This window comes from Pongo pygmaeus, chromosome 7 (genome assembly GCF_028885625.2).
Source record: "Pongo pygmaeus isolate AG05252 chromosome 7, NHGRI_mPonPyg2-v2.0_pri, whole genome shotgun sequence".
In the NCBI taxonomy this organism is placed as follows: domain Eukaryota; kingdom Metazoa; phylum Chordata; class Mammalia; order Primates; family Hominidae; genus Pongo; species Pongo pygmaeus.
In genome coordinates this window covers 116932210-116950493 of record NC_072380.2, presented here as the reverse complement: position 1 = coordinate 116950493, position 18284 = coordinate 116932210, and the positions used below count along the sequence as shown (strand labels likewise).

The 18284-nt window shown below is 40.2% G+C and overlaps 1 protein-coding gene across 3 annotated transcripts in view; it reads left to right on the top strand.

Annotated features, from left to right (window-relative positions):
• The window catches only part of DPYS (dihydropyrimidinase), a 94693-nt gene that overhangs the window by 9296 nt on the left and 67113 nt on the right, over nucleotides 1–18284 (top strand). For all 3 annotated transcript variants that reach the window (XM_054498968.2, XM_054498967.2, XM_054498965.2), the window contains exons 2-4: nucleotides 6368–6526; nucleotides 10118–10297; nucleotides 13180–13369. In XM_054498968.2, the coding sequence (XP_054354943.2) occupies nucleotides 6368–6526; nucleotides 10118–10297; nucleotides 13180–13369 (529 nt within the window). The remainder of the gene's footprint in view (nucleotides 1–6367; nucleotides 6527–10117; nucleotides 10298–13179; nucleotides 13370–18284) is intronic.

The following is an 18284-nucleotide window of genomic DNA, read 5'->3' as shown; positions in this document are numbered from 1 at the left end:
TGTGCTTCTGGATTTGGGACAGATGCTGGGATCGTGAAACTTGTTTTTGTAGGTTTCAATGATTGTGAGAGAGCTAGAAATTCAGCCACGAACTTTTCTCCCTAAGGCTCAAACGTACTGTTGGGTTTCTTTTTGTTTTACTTGGGTGGTGCAGGTTCTGTGATGGATTTTAGTGAAACAAAGTCACTTGTTTTAGGATAAGCTTAGAAATAAGAATTTGGTGGCACCATAAAAGGGGAGAAAATGCATTTGGATACAGTAGTGTACCCTGAATCACAGTTTCAATTTCTGCAGTTACCTGAGGTCAACTGTAGTCCAAAAATCTTAAGTGGAAAATTCCAGAAATAAACAATAATAAGTTTTAAATTGTACACTGTCCTGAGCAGTGTGATGAAATCTCAAGACATCCTGCTCCATCCTCCCTGGGACTGGGACGTGAGTCCTCCCTATGTCCAGTGCATTCATGCTATAGACGCTCCCTGCCTGTCAATCACTTAGTAGTTGGCTCGGTTATCAGGTCAACTGTCACAATATTGCAGTGCTTGTGGCCACCCACAAGTCACCCTTATTTTACTTCATAATGGCCCCAAAGTGCAAGAGTGATGCTGGCTAATTGTTCTATTTTTTATTAGTTATTGCTGTTAATCTCTTACTGTGCCCAGTAATAAATTAAACTTTATCACAGGTATGTACATATAGGAAAAAACAGCATATGTAGGGTTCAATACTATCCTCAGTTTCAGGCATCCACTGGAGGTCTTGGAATGTACCCCTCTTGGGTAAGGGATAACTCCTGTACTTTCAGTAATGATTTACAATGGAATATTCTTAAACAAAATCTTGTGTAACATTATGACCCACTGTTAGAGTTTATCTCAATTTCTGTTCCACTGCATTTCTTCTGAAAGCAGCATGGGCTCCCTTGCCCCCCAGAAGAGTTTTTTAGATAAACTGGAAGGTTTACAAGGAAGAACAGTGAAAGTAATTAGGAGCTGAAATAATTGATTTGTGAGCCAAGGTTAGAAAAGCTAAATCCATTTTGTTTGGCTAACTGAAAAATAAAAATGGAAATAAGTCAATCAGGAATAAAAGCAAAGGAAATAACTAGGCTTCATGTAGCTATTTGAGAGAAATTGGCCCCAGCCATCCTTTCCCGTTCAATACAGCTTCTCCAAACTCATTCCCAGTCGGGGTTGAGGAGAGGGAGATAAGAATGGGGATAAGAAACAGAACAAGAAGAAGCAAAAGATAAGTGGCTGTTCCTCTCCTGTCTCTTTCCTGCTCCTAGTTAATTAGGAAGGTGGAGCATTTGTGATCAACCCTCATTTAAGAGCTTTCAAATTGTAGCCCCGAGAATTTTCATTTGCTTTAGTTTTAGAAGAGTGGCCCTTTGACTATCATATCTTCAGTCTGGTAAGAAGACCATCAACAGCTCTGTCTATTTAATTTATACACCATATATGGTCATGTGTCACTTAATAGCAGGAATACATTCTGAGAAATGTGTCATCAGGCAAATTTGTGGTTGTGAGGCCATCATAGAGTGTACTTACACAAACCTAGATGGTATAGCCTACTACACGCCTAGGCTATATGCTATGACCTGTGGCTCCTCGGCTACAAACCTGTTCAGTAGTTACTCTACTGACTACCATTGGCAATCACAATAATAACTGTGTATCTAAACACTGCTAAACATAGAAAAGGTACAGTACAAATATGGTACTGTGATCTTATGGGGCCGCCGTCATACATGTGGTGCTGTCATTGATCAAAACACCATTATGGTACATGACTATACATATATATGCCTTGTGTCATATATTTATATGTAAAATGTTTATTTTTCATATAAAAATTATGATTTTAATAGAAAGTTTAGCAAATATTGAAAATAAAATATAAGTGGGGAAAATTAAAATGACCTGGAATTATACCACCTAGAACCAGCCACTGTAAACATTTTGTCTTGGCTCAGTGTGGTTTTGTGTTCGTGCTGAGTGTTGGTATGTTCCGAAGCATGTTATTGTGGCTCATGTTGTCATGTCTGGCTTCTCGCTCCCTGGCCATTTCGGCCAATCTCGGGACCTCTATGGCATCCTCTACTAGGTCACTCCTAAATTTTCTCCTAGTCTTGTATGCTGTTTGGAAACAGGTCTGTATGTCTTCCTGTCTGCAAATGCCACCAGGTGGACACATGCCCAAGCACCTCACTCTCAGGATGTTCCCCACTTCATTCACATCTCTCCTAAGTGCAGATCATGCTCCTCCTCTGTCCACTCGCCTGCCATCTTCTCACTCATCCTAGTCAAATCGGCTCACCTGATTCCCTTCGCAACTAAAAACAATCATTGCCCTGTTTTCCTCCTCTGGGACCACCACTTTACATGGTCCCCAGTCACCTTAATTCTGCCCTTTAACACTTTCTGCTGAGCTGCTACCTCTTCCCCCCGGATCTTCTTCCTCAGAGCTCTCCTTCATGCAGTTCATGTTTCCCGGAGGCTCAGGCTTTAGGGCCTGATGACTCAGATTCCAACCCTGCCGTTGTTCCTTGCTGGCTGTGAGACTTTGGCCAAGTTATTGATGGTTCTGTATTAAGGTTTTTTTTTCTTTATTTTACTTTAAGTTCTGGGATACATGTGCAGAATGTGCAGGTTTGTTACATAGGTATACATGTGCCATGGTGGTTTCTTGCACCCATCAGCCCATCATCTAGGTTTTCTGTATTCAGTATTCACCACCCTAAAATGGAGTTAACCATAGTACCTACTGTAGAGCTCTTGAGATGGTTAAAATATGCAAAACATTGGAATAGTTCCTGGAGTATCATGGTGCGCAAAAACAGCATCACAGCACTTGCTGTGAGTCAGATATTATTATACTTAATTGGAAACTTCCACGTGTATGTCCTAATCCTGATTGAAATCCAAGCCTTCTCTGATCTCTGAGTTGGTCTTTCTCTCATCTGAATTCCCAGTCATCTTTTCTCTGTACCTCTTCTAGGGAGCTTAGCAAATTTTACCTCCTTTTAGCAATTTTTATACTACTGTTTATTATAAAAGTAGATTTGCTACCTGTTATTACAATCTAACTATTTTATGTTTATTTATTCATATTTCTGCTTCTCCTGTAAACACCCTGAGGGCAGAATCATTGCCTAATTATTTGTGTGATCTCCCACTTCCTTCACTACATATAATGGCTTGGATATGGTAGACCTTTTCTGGTTTTATGGAGATAGAATCCACCTACAATACAATTCGGCCATTTAAAGTGTATAGGACAATGGCTTTTAGTATGTTCACAGAATTGTGCAAGCATCACCACAATCAATTGTAGAATACTTTTTGGTTTGTTTGTTTGTTTGTTTGTTTGTTTTGAGGTGGAGTTTCGCTCTTGTCATCCAGGCTGGAGTGCAATGGCATGATCTCGGCTCACTGCAACCTCTGTCTCCCGGGTTCAAGCAATTCTCCTGCCTCAGCCTCCCTAGTAGCTGGGATTATAGGCACCTGCCACCATGCCCAGCTAATTTTTGTATTTTTAGTAGAGATGGGGTTTCACCATGTTGGCCAGGCTTGTCTCAAACTCCTGACCTCAGGTGATCCACCTGCCTCAGCCTCCCAAAGTGCTGGGATTACAGGCGTGAGCCACCATGCCCAGCCAGAACACTTTTGATATCCCCAAAAGAAACACCGTACCCTTTAGCTATCACCTTGGATTCTCCTCATCCCACCCAGCCCCAGACAACCACTATTCCACTTGCTCTATGGATTTGCCTCTTCTGGACATTTCATATACATAGAATCACACAATATATAATCTTTGTGACTAGCTTCTCTCACTTAGCATCATATTTTCAAACTTCCCCCATGTCATAGCGTATGTCAGTACTTCATTTCCTTTTATGGTAAAATACTACCCCATTGTATGAATCTACTAGATTTTATTTATCCATTCATGAGTCAATGGACATCTGTATTGTTTCTACTTTTTGGCTACCATGGATCATGCTGCTGTGAATATTTGTGTGCAAGTTTTTACAAGAACATGTTTTCATTTCTCTTGGCTATAGGCCTAGGAGTGGAATTGCTTGGTCCTCTGGTAACTCTATCTTTAACTGTGAGAGGAACTCCAAATTGTTTTCCAAAGTGGCTGTACCATTTTGCATTCCCACCAGCTGTGTATCTAGTTTCTCCACATCCTGCGTGTGGTAAATTTTAATAGGGAAAGAATAGAAAGAATAGTTCTTTAAGCTTGATTTTCTAGTTCAGTAGATGCTAAAAGAGAACTTTCTTCTAACGCTTTAATTAACAGCAGATTCTATTAGAAAAATGTCCTTCATCCTCAAGGGATGCCTTGTCATACTGGGAAGACACTTTAAGAAGGAAGAAGGTAAGAAGATTAATCTGTATTCAAATAAAAACACAAAGCCCAAGCAATTTTTTTTCCTAGTATTTTCATTACATCAATAGGGATTTCTTAAGAAATGCAAATATGTATTGTTTTGCCACAAATAAGGCAGCGTTATTTAAAGGTGGAGACAATGTACAGGATCCTGTACAAAAAGTGAAATTTTTGAGAGCAAAAAGAATTGGTGTGAGGCCAAGTAACTTAAGGAAAAATAAAAATCTATTGAAGTAAGCAAGAAAAGTGGGGGTAGAATAGAGCTGGCGTATCAGGTAGGACATGAGGGCATCCAGTGTATCTGGAGGCCATTGGGGGAGGATGGTGGGGGCCGGAAAGAGACGCTGAGGCACTGCCCCCTCCTGTGTTGTAACATGACCACATTTCTGGTGATGAGATAACACGATATAGGGAAGATGGAAAAATTCCTAATCCTGAAATAGTAGTGCTCAACTCATAAAGCACTTACCATGAATCAAACTCTGTACTAAGCACTTTATTTTTATTTATTTGTTTATTTTTGAGACAAGGTCTCTCTCTGTTGCCCGGGCTGGCATGCAGTGGTGCCATCATAGCTCACTGCAGCCTCAAACTCCCGGGCTCAAGTGGTCCTTCCATCTCAGTCTACCAAGTAGGTAGGACCGCAGGTGCGTGCCACCATGCCTGGCTAATTTTACATTTTTGTAGAGATGGGGTTTTTACCATGTTGCCCAGGCTAGTCTTGAACTCCTGCACTCAAGCTCTCCTCCCGTCTCAGCCTCCTAGAGTGCTGAGATTACAGGCATGAGCCAAGGCACCTGGACCTAAGCACTCTGTATACATTACTTCAGTTTAATCCTCCTATCAAGCCTATGGTTTAGGTACAATTGTCCTCACTTTGCAGATGGCGAATTAAAGGCATACAGAGGTTAAGAAATTGCTGAGATTACCACAGCGAATAGTGTTGATGCTGAGCTGTGTACCCTGGTGCCCGTGAGCCTCCCAGGTCCATGGTCTAAGCCACTGTGCTAGCATCCCTCCTGTCTCTGTTTTCTTCACCTACATTGTTTGAACACAACAATTAAAAACAATTAACCATCTTGTGATTTTAGTTTAAATGAAATTAATTTAAATAATTAGTCAAAGGCATGTGATTTAGTAACAGTTTTTAAATGAGTAGTGATGTAATGTAATGCAATGTGTTAAGGGGTATATTGCAAGTTGAGGCAGAATGCAGGGATTTATAGATCATATTATGAAGATTCCAGTTTGTGCAGAGGCAGGGAGAAGCACTCAGTTTCATCTTGGGAGTCAAGTGGTCACATTTGTGCTTTGGAAACATCTCTCTTGTTGCAATGAGGGGTTTGTATTGGAGGGAGTGGGAGATGAAGATCAATCAGGACTCTGTTACAATAGTCAAGATGAGGAATGAGAAGGATCTGAACTAACACCAGGGTGGTAGCAGTGGACAGAAGCACAGGTACAAATCTAAGAAAGATAAAGCGGTCACCATTTGGTTTCTGGGAATGGAGGCAAGACCGGAACCATGTAAGTCTCCCAGGATTCTGAGAGGACCACAGGGCAGTTAGAGATACAGTTCATCAGGATGGATTCTAATAAAATGGAATCTTATAATAATGAATATCACTTCTCAAGAACAAAAATATGCACATTTTTTCCACTTTTCCATTTTGATTTATCTTTACAACCCTCACTCAGTTTTCTTTGATTCAAAGCCATTTTCTTCTTATCAGATATGACATTCTTTTTGCAGAAGCAATTCCAGCAGGTTTAATACTTTAAACTGAATTTATGAAAAGTCTATTCATGCCCTTCTGGGTCATTTAAGCAGGCAGCATCTTTTTGCAATTTCCTGGACCCATCGAGTTTGCCCAAGTGCTTACAAATGCACATTGTTCAAGATGATAAATGACTTAACTAGGAAATCGATAGCTAATTTGTTGAAAACCTCTTATGATTCCAGGCTGCTCTCGCAGGAGGCACCACCATGATTATTGATTTCACCATTCCTCAGAAAGGTGGCTCCCTCATTGAGGCCTTCGAGACCTGGCGAAGCTGGGCTGATCCCAAAGTTTGCTGCGACTACAGCCTTCATGTGGCAGTGACGTGGTGGAGTGACCAGGTAAAGCACCTGGATTTCAATGTGTTCCCCTTGTCCTCTTGTCCTCACTCTGCACAAGAGCAAGAAACTGGTGACGTTGATTGCTTCCTAGATAACTGGAGGACGGAACTGGCAGGAAGACTTTTCATCGCATATTCTTTTGTATCTTTTGAATTTTTAATTCTGTGAAGTATTACCAATTTTAAAAACTAAATTTAAAAAATCATATGAAGACAACAGGATAAATCTTTTATGCTCATACATAACAGCTTCTCCTAATATTTAATCGGTGAATCATCAATGCTTTAAGTGTAATGTTTAATATACTGATTTCTCTTTTTCTTAAATTCAATATCCCTAGAATCTTTTAAACAGTATTTTCCTACAGGTTAGAACTTCAATAAAAAATGTTTAATTTCTCAAAAAAAATCAAGGGAATTCTAAATTTAGAATTCTCTAGAACTAGAAGCCTGCCTTCCCACTCATGAGCCTTCTTTAGAGATGAAGGGACAGGCCTGGACTGTTTCCAGAGTCTTCTCCAAGCTGTATCTTGACCGAGTGATCTTCCTACTCTGCTAATGTTACCACCTGGTCAGATTATTTCATAATAGAGCTTAAAGCAACCTTCCATGTCCACTAATTGCCCAGGCCATGGCAGAAATAACATGATTTAGATAGAAAAGACAGTTTGAGAGATGTTAAAATATGTTGATTTCCTCCCACATAAATTTGTGTGTGAATTTTGGAAGAAACTTTTACTTGGAATTTAAATTGCAACATGTTTTCCACATTGCACTTAATTCAGCAATCTTTTTACCGGGAAGAGTTCACCATTAGGACATTATTTGAGTAACTTATAATCTCACATCCCCCACAAACTCGGGCTTTAGACAGCAAGTTAATCTAAAACAAATAATCAATCTTTAACAGGTAGTTCAGCAAACATAATAGCAAGGTTTATAGTCCACAGCTAAAGTTAGTTTTTCTCCAAAAATGCCATTTTTAGTGATGCATCTGAACTCTTATGCTTTTAGGATCGTCCCTCCTTTTCTTCCCTTCCCTCCCCTCCCTTCTCTTCTTCTTTTCCCTCCCTCCCTCCCTCCTTCCCTGCCTCCGTTCCTTCTTTCTTTTCTTCTCTTCCCTCCCTCCTTTCCTTCCCTCTCTTTGTTTTCCTATTCTCCTATTTTATAAGATGGAGCAAAGGTGATGGTGTTTGTCCTTATCAGTGCTTCTCACACTTTAGTATGCAAAGAGTTACCTGGTAAACCTTGCTAAAATGCAGATTGCAGATTCTGTTCAGGGGGGTTATCCGTTTGCTAGGGCTGCTGTAACCCTAAAAAACAGAATGTATGACAAACAGAATGACTTAAACAACGGACATTTACTGCCTCACAGTTGTGGAGGCCAGAAGTCTGAGATTTAGGTGTCAGCAGGGTTGGTTCCTTCTGAGGGCTCTGAGGGAGAACCTGTTCCGTTCCTCTCTCCTAACTTCTGGTAGTTTGCTGACAACCTTTGGCATTCGTTGTCTTGTAAAGCATCACCCCAATCTCTGCCTTCATCTTCATATAATGTTCTCCCCGTGGCAGGTCTGCATCCCAGTTTCCACTTGATATAAGGGCACCAGTTACACTGGATAAAGCGCACAGGCTCGTGTCTTCATCTTAACTAATTACATCTACAACGACTCTATTTCCAAACAAGGAGTTAGGACTTCAACATATGAATTTTGGGCTCACACAAGTCAACCCATAGCAGTAGGTTAGGGGCAGGTGGGACCTGAGATTCTGCATTTCTAGGAAGCAACCAGGTGACGCTGCTGCTGCTGGTTCAGGTGCCACACTTTTGGAGGAGGAAGGCTGAAGCTAATATGCTTGCAAGTTGTATAATGAGATTCTTCCATGGGTGTGGATGGCAGGGATGATTAATGAGGGCTCTTCTACTCAGCGAGCAAAAGATACTTCATGTAAGCAATGCAGATCATAATCCTCTTTGGAAGCCCATTATGTGAATATGCTAACAATGTTTCAAGCATTTTTTGTTGTCTGACTATAAAACTAATGTACTCATTGTAAAAAATTAGAAACTGTTAGGGGAAAAAAATGAGGTGCACTGTCCCATGTTCTGTCCCTTGCTGTTGTCACTTAACCTAACTTGGAGCACATTCCATCACTTGTCCACTCTCAATATTTTGGTGCTTTTTTCTAGATTAATTAAGTAGTAATTAATTTATTCAATAAATAGTTATTGAGTGGGCACTATGCACCAGGCACTGTTCTAGGATACAGCAGTGGACAAGCCTTCCAAGGCCACTTCTCTCATGGGGCTGAAATCCTAGTGGGGCAGACAGGTGATCAGCAAGTAAGGACTGCTATGCCGGGTGATCAGCACCATCAAGAAGAGGGAGGGACATTTCCAAGGGAATAAACAGTGGTAGCAATGAGTAAATTCACGTGTAATATTATCATTCTTAAACTTTGCTGACTCAATAGAATTACACTGCTTTATTTTGCACTTTTTAGTTAGTAGGAAGTTTATTTCTTGCATGTGTTATTAGTCATTTATTACTCCATGAATTGTTGGCAACATTTTTCAACATGTTTTTCTTATCAAGTTGAAAGAACTTTTATTAGCTAAGAGCAATAATCCTATGCTTGTTACATTTTTCATTGTGTGTGTGTATGTGTGGGTGGGTGGGTGTGGGTGTGTTTTAACATACAGAAGTTCAGTCTTATTTGGTCAAATCTATGAGTTTTTCCTTTGAAATTTTTGATCCTTATTGAGACTTGAATCTGACCTACAAAAGCAATTATTGAGGCCGGGCGCAGTGGCTCAATAATTCCAGCACTTTGGGAGGCCAAGGTGGGCAGATGACTTGAGGTCGGGAATTCAAGACCAGCCTGGCCAACATGGTGAAACCCCATCCCTACTAAAAATACAAAAATTAGCTGGGCATGGTGGTGCACGCCTGTAATCCCAGCTACTCAGGAGGCTGAGGCAGGAGAATCACTTGAATCTGGGAGGTGGTTGCAGTGAACCAAGATCACACCACTGCACTCCAGCCTGGGCAGCAGAGCAAGACTCTGTCTCAAAAAAAAAAAAAAAAAAAAAAAAAAAAAGAGCAATGATTGAGATAGCTTTGATATTAACTTGCCCCTGACCCCTGGCAACCCTGAAGGCCTCTGAGCTTCCAACAGATCCACCCATGGCTTTCAGATTTGAACCCAAATCCTTACCTCACATTAACGTTCATTCCTGCTGGATCCATGATTGCTTCTGTTGCTGCCAACATGGCTTCAAGGTCATTTTTTAGAATAATTTCCTCGAATCGGGAGATAGATGCAGAGAATTTTGTATCCAAGTACAGAAATAAAGCACTTTGGGAAAAGCTATTCACTTTTTCATGATTTAAAAGTATGAGAGCAGCAGCAGTTTATCAGATGAAATGGGGTATAACCTGGGAGAAAGATCGAGGCCTTGATTGCATTTTTGTGGAACTAAACTATTGTCCTTATTTTACTTAGTTCTCTTCCGAATGCAACATTTTAGAGAATGTTGAAATTATCATTTAAATTAGAGTAACATATTGTTGTTATGGTTGCTGCTTCCTTTTAGGTTAAAGAAGAAATGAAAATCCTTGTGCAAGATAAAGGTGTTAACTCTTTCAAGATGTTTATGGCCTATAAAGATCTGTACATGGTGACAGACCTGGAGCTGTACGAAGCCTTCTCTCGCTGCAAGGAAATTGGAGCAATTGCCCAGGTCCATGCAGAAAATGGAGACTTAATTGCAGAGGTACGCATTTGCATTCCAAAGCTTCTACAGAAATGACAGCAGCCATAACATAAGGTGAAGATGATTGGGCCTACATAGGTAAACTCATTTAATGCATTGGAAGATGAGAAATCCAGAAATGGATTTTCCGTGGCTCGGAAACTGATTTTCTGTGGCTCGGAAACTCCCAACTCCATTTACTTGAGTCCCTGCTCTCAGCTTTATGCAGGTGGTATATGCACTAGAATGAGGATTTCCCCTTTGCAAACCAGCTCTTAGATCTCAGACATGTGCTGTTATGAAAACACAATTACTTTTCTTTGTGTCCTCCAGCATACTTTTGGCTTTGTTGTTGTTTTTCAGAAGCTCAGGCTGCTGGTTCAGAATACCAAAGCGTGGACAACATCAGTGTCATCTGATGACTTAAGTATGTATTAGGTAGCTGTTTAAAGCCCTGCTCTTTTCAGAAACTGGATATTAAAATGTGCTCTGGAGGAAACTAGATGATATTTATTTCTCATGTTAGTCCCATTATTAATGCCTGAAGGGTACACCATCTGCAAGATTTAAAGAGCTGTCTCTTGCCCTTTATATTAGCTGACTTTTTTTTAATCTCCTTAGGCTCAGCTCCCATTAAAGTGAGTGAGATTGAGGCTCAGTGGCCACAAGGCAGAGAGGAATAATGAGAAGAGAGCGTGAGCTGTAAAAACAAACAAAACAAAAAACAGACCAGGGTTTAAATTGGACTCTTCTGCTTTATAGTTTCATGACACCAGGAAGTCTTTTCACCACTCTAAGTCTGGACTTCATGCTCTTTTTGTAAGGAAGAGATAACATTTTGAAGAAGAAAGATAACAGGTCCAATACCATTTAGTGGTTTGGATTGGGGAGCAAGTGAAGAGGATTACTCCATAAGAAAAGTAAAACTGATTACATAGTATGACAGTGAGTCACTTCAACAAGGATCCACAGTATTTTTATTTTGTCTGAATCAATATTAAATCTTAAATACAGATATTGCTTTTCAAAGAATGTGATTAGAAATAACTTCATATCTTTTTCACCTTTTCTTTTTAAATGTTTTTATTTTTGTGGGGTACATAGTAGTGTATATATTTATGAGGTACGTGAGATATTTTGATACAAGCTTGCAATGCATAAGAATCACATCATGGAAAATTGGGTAATCCATCCCCTCAAGCATTTACCCTTTGTGTTACAAACAATCCAATTATATTATTTTAGTTATATTAAATGGTGCAATTATTTTGTATTTTTTGTTATTATTTTTTTTTTTGAGATGGAGTCCCGCTCTGTTGCCTAGGCTGGAGTGCAGTGGCGCGATCTTGGCTCACTGCCAGCTCCGCCTCCCGGGTTCACACCATTCTCCTGCCTCAGCCTCCCGAGTAGTTGGGACTACAGGTGCCCGCCAATACGCCCGGCTAATTTTTTGTATTTTTAGTAGAGACGGGGTTTCCTCGTGTTAGCCAGGGTGGTCTCGGTCTCCTGACCTTGTGATCTGCCCACCTCAGCCTCCCAAAGTGCTCGGATTACAGGCGTGAGCCACCGCGCCCGGCCAAAAGTTGCAATTATTGACTATAGTGCCCCTGTTGTGCTATCAAGTACTGGATCTTATTCATTCTTTCTGTTTTTTTGTTTTACACACAAACCATCCCCACCTTCCCCCCCTTCCCACTGCCATCCCTCCCCACTAACCTTCCCAGCCTCTAATAACCATCCTTCTATTCTGTATCTCCATGAGTTTAATTGTTTTAATTTTTAGATCCCACAAATAAGTGAGAACATGCAATGTTTGTCTTTCTGTGTCTGGCTTATTTTATTTAACATAATGACCTCCAGTTCCATCCATGTTGTTGCAAATGACTGGATCTCACTCTTTTTTATGGCAGAATAGTACTCCCTTGTGTATATGTACCACATTTTTCTTTATCTATTCATCTGTTGATGGGCACTTAGGTTGCTTCCAGAGCTTGGCTGTAGTAAACAGTGCAGCAACAAACATGGGTATGCAGGTATATCTCTTTGATATACTGACTTCCCTTCTTTTGCATATATGTCCAGCAGTGGGGTTGCTGGATCATATGGTAGCTCTGTTTTTAGTCTTTTGAAGAACTTCCAAACTATTCTCCATAGCAGTTTTATTAATTTACATTCCCACCAACTGCGTACATAGGTTCCCTTTTCTCCACATCCTTACCAGCAATTGTTATTGCCTGTCTTTTTAATATAAGCCATTTTAACTGGGGTGAGATGATATCTCAATGTAGTTTTAATGTGCATTTCTTTGATGATCAGTGATGTTGAGCACCTTTTCATATGCCTGTTTGCCATTTGTATGTCTTCTTTGAAGAAATCTCTATTCAAATCTTTTGCCCATTTTTAAATCAGATTATTAACTTTTTTTCCTGTAGAGTTGTTTTAGTTTTGTATATATTCTGGTTATTAATCCCTTGTCAGATGGGTAGTTTGCAAATATTTTTTCCCATTTCGTGGGTTGTTTCTTCACTTTGTTGATTGTTTCCTCTGCTATGCAGAAGCTTTTTAACTTGATGTCATCCCATTTGTCCATTTTTGCTTTGGTTGCCTGTGTTTGCTTTTTCCCCTTTTCAATAAAAAAAAGTGATGGTAAAATATGCATATGGAAAATTAACTTATATGATTAGACTATCAAAATTATTTTTACCAAATATACATGTTATATATATATGTGTTATATATATATTTACACAAATATGTTCATATACACACACACACAGACACACACACACCCCTATACCTAACAGATCAAAAGCCTAGTATTGCATTTAATTTATGATAAAATAATGATATCTATCATTAGTAAACCTTCCTTGCACATATACACATTCCTGCTGTCTTTTTAGGGAGCAAAGAAGATGTTGGCTCTGGGGATAACAGGCCCTGAGGGCCACGAGCTGTGCCGCCCAGAGGCAGTGGAGGCAGAGGCCACGCTGAGAGCCATCACCATAGCCAGCGCTGTGAACTGTCCTCTCTACATTGTGCATGTGATGAGCAAGTCTGCAGCTAAGGTGATAGCGGATGCAAGGAGAGACGGTAATTCCCGAATGTAACCTCACTGAGAACTCAGTGTTAGCTGAAGAGGAAAGTCCATGTCTGTAGCCTCTGCTTCAGTTTTGGAGAAAGTGCACGTGGATTTCCACAACTTTTCTTCCTCCCTTTTTATTAGCCTCCTGGTTTCATTTATCCTTATGTGTGTCTGTTTTCCCCCACTTTTGTTCATCTTCATCCTTGCCTCTTTACCTTCAGGTTTCATTTGTTATTTCTTCTCCATCCTTGGGACCCCAGGACATTTCCTTTAGCCACATGCCCCCACACTCAATGCCACTAGCAGCCACTTTTAAATATGATAGCTAAATGCAAAGCTCTCCAGTTTTTGTTTGTTTGTTTGTTTGTTTTGTGATGGAGTCTCGCTTTGTTGCCTAGGCTGGAGTGCAATGGCGTGATCTCAGCTCACTGCAACCTCTGCCTTCTAGGTTCAAGCGATTCTCCTGCCTCAGCCTCCTGAGTAGCTAGAATTACAGGTGAGCACCACCACACCCGGCTAAATTTTATATTTTTAGTACAGACGGGGTTTCACCATGTTGGCCAGGCTAGTCTCAAACTCCTGACCTCTAATCATCCACCGCCTTGGCCTTCCTAAGTGCTGGGATTACAGGTGTGAGCCACCATGCCTAGCCCTCTTTCGTTCATTTTGGAGAAGCTTCCCTATCTCTTAGGCAGCTCCACTACCCTTCCCACTACCTGAATCAGGGCAGTGCAAGGCACCTAGTACATGCTCAATAAATTTCTTTTGAATTGAGTTGATTCATCTGACAGCCACTCGGATGTTGGAGCAATTGAAGCAATTATCCAAATGGTATTTTTATGATGGTTATTTTAAGATTTTAAAATCTAAGTTATTTTTACCCCAAACTGCCTAATTGCCTCAGTTCTCTGGTTCAGCCTAGTATGTAAATACTCATCTTAAAGGAAAGAGAAAATCTCCTATTTTTGATAAGCACTGGGCAAAGAAATGATTTCAGTCTTTTGCCAATACTGGTAGAGAAAGGATGAAAAACAAATAAGGTGCATTTTACTCAATGACTTTAGTCCCATGGTAGCTTCTGTCATCTCAATTTTAGGAATACAGATAATCAGAGACAGTGTTATAATTCAACCTTGCTGTTTTTGTTTGTTTTTTATTAAAACAGGCTGTATTTTTGTAAGATTCATTATAAAAATAATGGGTCTCACTCTGTTGCCGAGGCTGGAGTGCAGTGGTACAATCACGGCTCACTGCAGTCTCTAACTTCCAAGTGATCCTCCCATCTCAGTATCCCAAGTAGCTGGGACCACAGGCATGTGCCACCACACCCAGCTAATTTTTAAATTTTTTGTAGAGACAGGGTCTCACCATGTTGCCCAGGTTAGTCTCGAACTCCTGGGCTCAAGCAATCCTCTCACCTTGGCCTCCCAAAATGTTGGGATTACAAGCATGACCCACCGCATGGTTTTGGCATGTATATAATTGATACCAAAACAAATTTTGTCAAAATTTCTTCTTGTTGCATTAAGGTTCAGTAACGATTTTGTGCAAGCTGTGTGCACTTTTAAAATGTAATCCATCAACATCTTGCCTTAAGTGTGGGCTTATTTCACATAGGATTTAATAATATCTTACTAACCAACCATTTCTGATTGCTACTCTCGCATGTAAAAGAATTTCACCCCTTAAAAAAGAAAATGTAAGTACTGCAATTTTAAAGCTATAGGTTTTTCCCACCAGATGGTGCTGTTGCCATCTCTATGAGATGAGTCGGTCTATAATTATTTTCTTTGTTAAGTCGTGTACCGGGGTCCATAATGTCAGAATATTATTTAAGGAACAGTGAAATCAGCAGAAATTTTCACTTCTAACCCACCTTCAAGCTCCAATTTTGACTGTTCTGTCAGGAAGCAGTTTCTTGATCTTGGGTATTTGTTTTGCGTTGGGATAGAATTCCATTTGGAGCAAAGTAAAAGTCTAGGGAGGGTTTTAGAATACAGATCATAGCCAGAAAACTAGTACATGCAGACATTTTAGTTTTATTGTAAATTATTTTAAAATTCAATATTATTTCTTGAATCTGTAAAACATTTACATGGTCCAAGAGTCAAAATTATATATAAAAATGTTCAGTGAAGTTTTACTTGCCTTCTCTAGCTCCTTCTTCCCATACAGTATAAGTAATGATTTTTATTAATTTATTTCTGGCCTATCTTTACATGTTTCTCTTTACCAAATAAGAATATAGTCCTTCTTTCCTACATAAAAGGTAGCATACTATACACCTTGTCTACACATTGCTTTTTTTTTCCACTTGAAAATATGTTCTGAAGGTCAGCCCACATTAGATACGGAGATTTTCCTCATTCTTTTTCGTAAGTGCAGGGTATGCTACTGTATTTATTCAACAAGTCCCCTATTGATGGATATCTGGTTTGTTTCCAATCTTTAGCTGTTTCAAGAGAAACCACAGTGATGGCCTTATGCATATGCCATTTCAATTTGTGAAAGACACATTAGTTTTGGAGGTCAGAAGCCTGAAATGGGTCTCACAGGGCTACAGTCAAGGTGTCTGCAGGGCTGCATCCCTTTCTGAGGTCCTAGGAAGCCCTTGCCAGGCCCCTCGAATTACTTGGCTCGTGACCCCTTCCTCCATCTTCAGCACCAGCCACAATGGGTTGAGACCTTCTCACATCACATTATTTTGACCTTTTTGCCTCTCTCTTTCACTTTAAGGTCCCCTTATATTAAGCCTACCTGATTAATTCAGGATAATCTCCCCATTTCAAGGGCCTTAATTTAATCATATCTATTAATCCCTTTGCCATGTAAAGTAACATATTCACAGGCTATGGGGATTAAGATGTGGACATCTGTTGGGCTCCATCTTTCTGCCCACCACAAAATGGGTATCTTGAGGGTAGGTTCCTAGAAGTGGGATTGCTGGTTCAAATTGCATATGTAATTTTTGGGACACTGCTCATATTTTCCCCAAGGAATGGTAAACATGAAATATTTAAAATACCACCCTAAACGTTGTAGTCGAGTCAGACTTACTGTGACAGTATAATACTTGTGAAAATACCCTCATGCGCAATTGTCAAAGAGGCAACATTGCTTCAGAATAAAATAGTTTGAAAGATTTCCTATCCTATGCATGTGACCAAGGCATGGCATCAAGCAGGGGCCCAAAGAGGAAGGGTTGGACATAAACTGTGCCCAGCTGTTCACATGGTGACTGCGTCAGCAAACCAAAGGACAGATCCCTGGGTAGTACAGTGGGACAAGAGCTGTTGGACCGCACTGACCTTTTACAGAAGATGCTGTCTGTACTCATTTATTATCTAACATCATTTCTAAATGTAAAAGAGCAAGATAGATGTAAATAAGAAATCATTCAGTTTTACACATTTATACTATGAAAATCTCCCATCTGTAAATACCATTGCCAGCCCATTCTTTTTTTTTTTTTGAGACAGGGTCTTACTCTGTCACCCAGGCTGGAGTGCAGTGGCGCGATCTTGGCTCACTGCAACCTCCATCTCCTGGGTTCCAGCACTTCTCCTGCCTCAGCCTCTCGAGTAGCTGGGATTACAGGCTCCCACTACTATGCCCAGCTAATTTTTTTGTATTTTTAGTAGAGATAGGGTTTCACCATGTTGGTCAGACTGGTCGAGGTGGCTCATGCCTGTAACCCCAGCACTTTGGGAGGCCGAGGCGGGTGGATCACGTGACATCAGGAGCCCATTCTATTTTCAAGGGCCTTGACTCTCACAGTGTGGTCCCTAGAATGCAGCCTCCACATTGCCTGGGAGCTACTTAGACATGCAGAGCCTTGGGGCCCATCCAGAGTCCCTGAATCAGAAAGTGCATTTATAACTAGAATCCCAGGTGATTCATATGCATATGAAAGCCTGAGAATCACGGCTCCAGGAGGCACAAAGGAGATCCAATTATTGATTGCTTCATTGTGGTAACCTAGAAATATAATGCTATTAAATTTGATTTTATTGTTCAATTGCCAGCTCTATATCCAGAAGAGCGGGATAGTAATGATAACAACTAACAGCTTGTTGAGTGCTTAATATGTGCCTGGCACATAGTAGTATTTTAATCTCTTTTATCTTATTTCAGGTTTTACTATATTCTTATCTTATCAGTGTGCTTTAATACACATTGTCTTTTAAAAAATTGTCATAATAATGCTTCATGCTCAATTTTACTACTCTTTTGTGACTGATGAAATTGAGGCTTGGGAGAGATTGGTGAATTAAGCCAAAGATCACTTTATTAGTAAGTGCTAAACTTGGAATTCAAGTCCAAGTCTATGTGACCCCAAAGCCCAAACTTTTTCTGTCACTCTCCACTGTGTTAAAGGAGAAATTGATCTGAAGTTGGGAAAACCTGGATATCAAGTTTGTATTTAATGGGTTTGGGGTTAATTAATTAATTTATTTTTAGAAACAGAGTCTCTCTGTCACCCAGGCTGGAGTGCAGTAGCACAATCTTAGCTAACTGTCACCTCAAGCTCCTGTGCTCAAATGATCCTCCCAACCTCAGCATCCCAAGTAGCTGCGACTACTCATGTATGCCACCACACCCAGCCAATTTTTAAAATTTTTTGTAGAAATGAAGTCTCCATTTGTTGTTCAAGCTGGCCTTGAACTCCTGGTCTCAGGCGATCTTCCCGCCTCAGCTTCCCACAGCACTGGGATTACAGGAGTGAGCCACTACGACTTGCTGGCTTTGGTGTTTTAAAATTTGTAATTGTAATTGGTTTTTGGGTTTTGGCATTACATTTACATTTTTTATTTAAGACATTATCATCACTTTGCTATTTTTATCATTATTAAAAGATTAATTTTGGGAGTGGAAATGATGAAGTATTAAATGGAAAGTAAATATCTTCTATCTCCCTCAGCT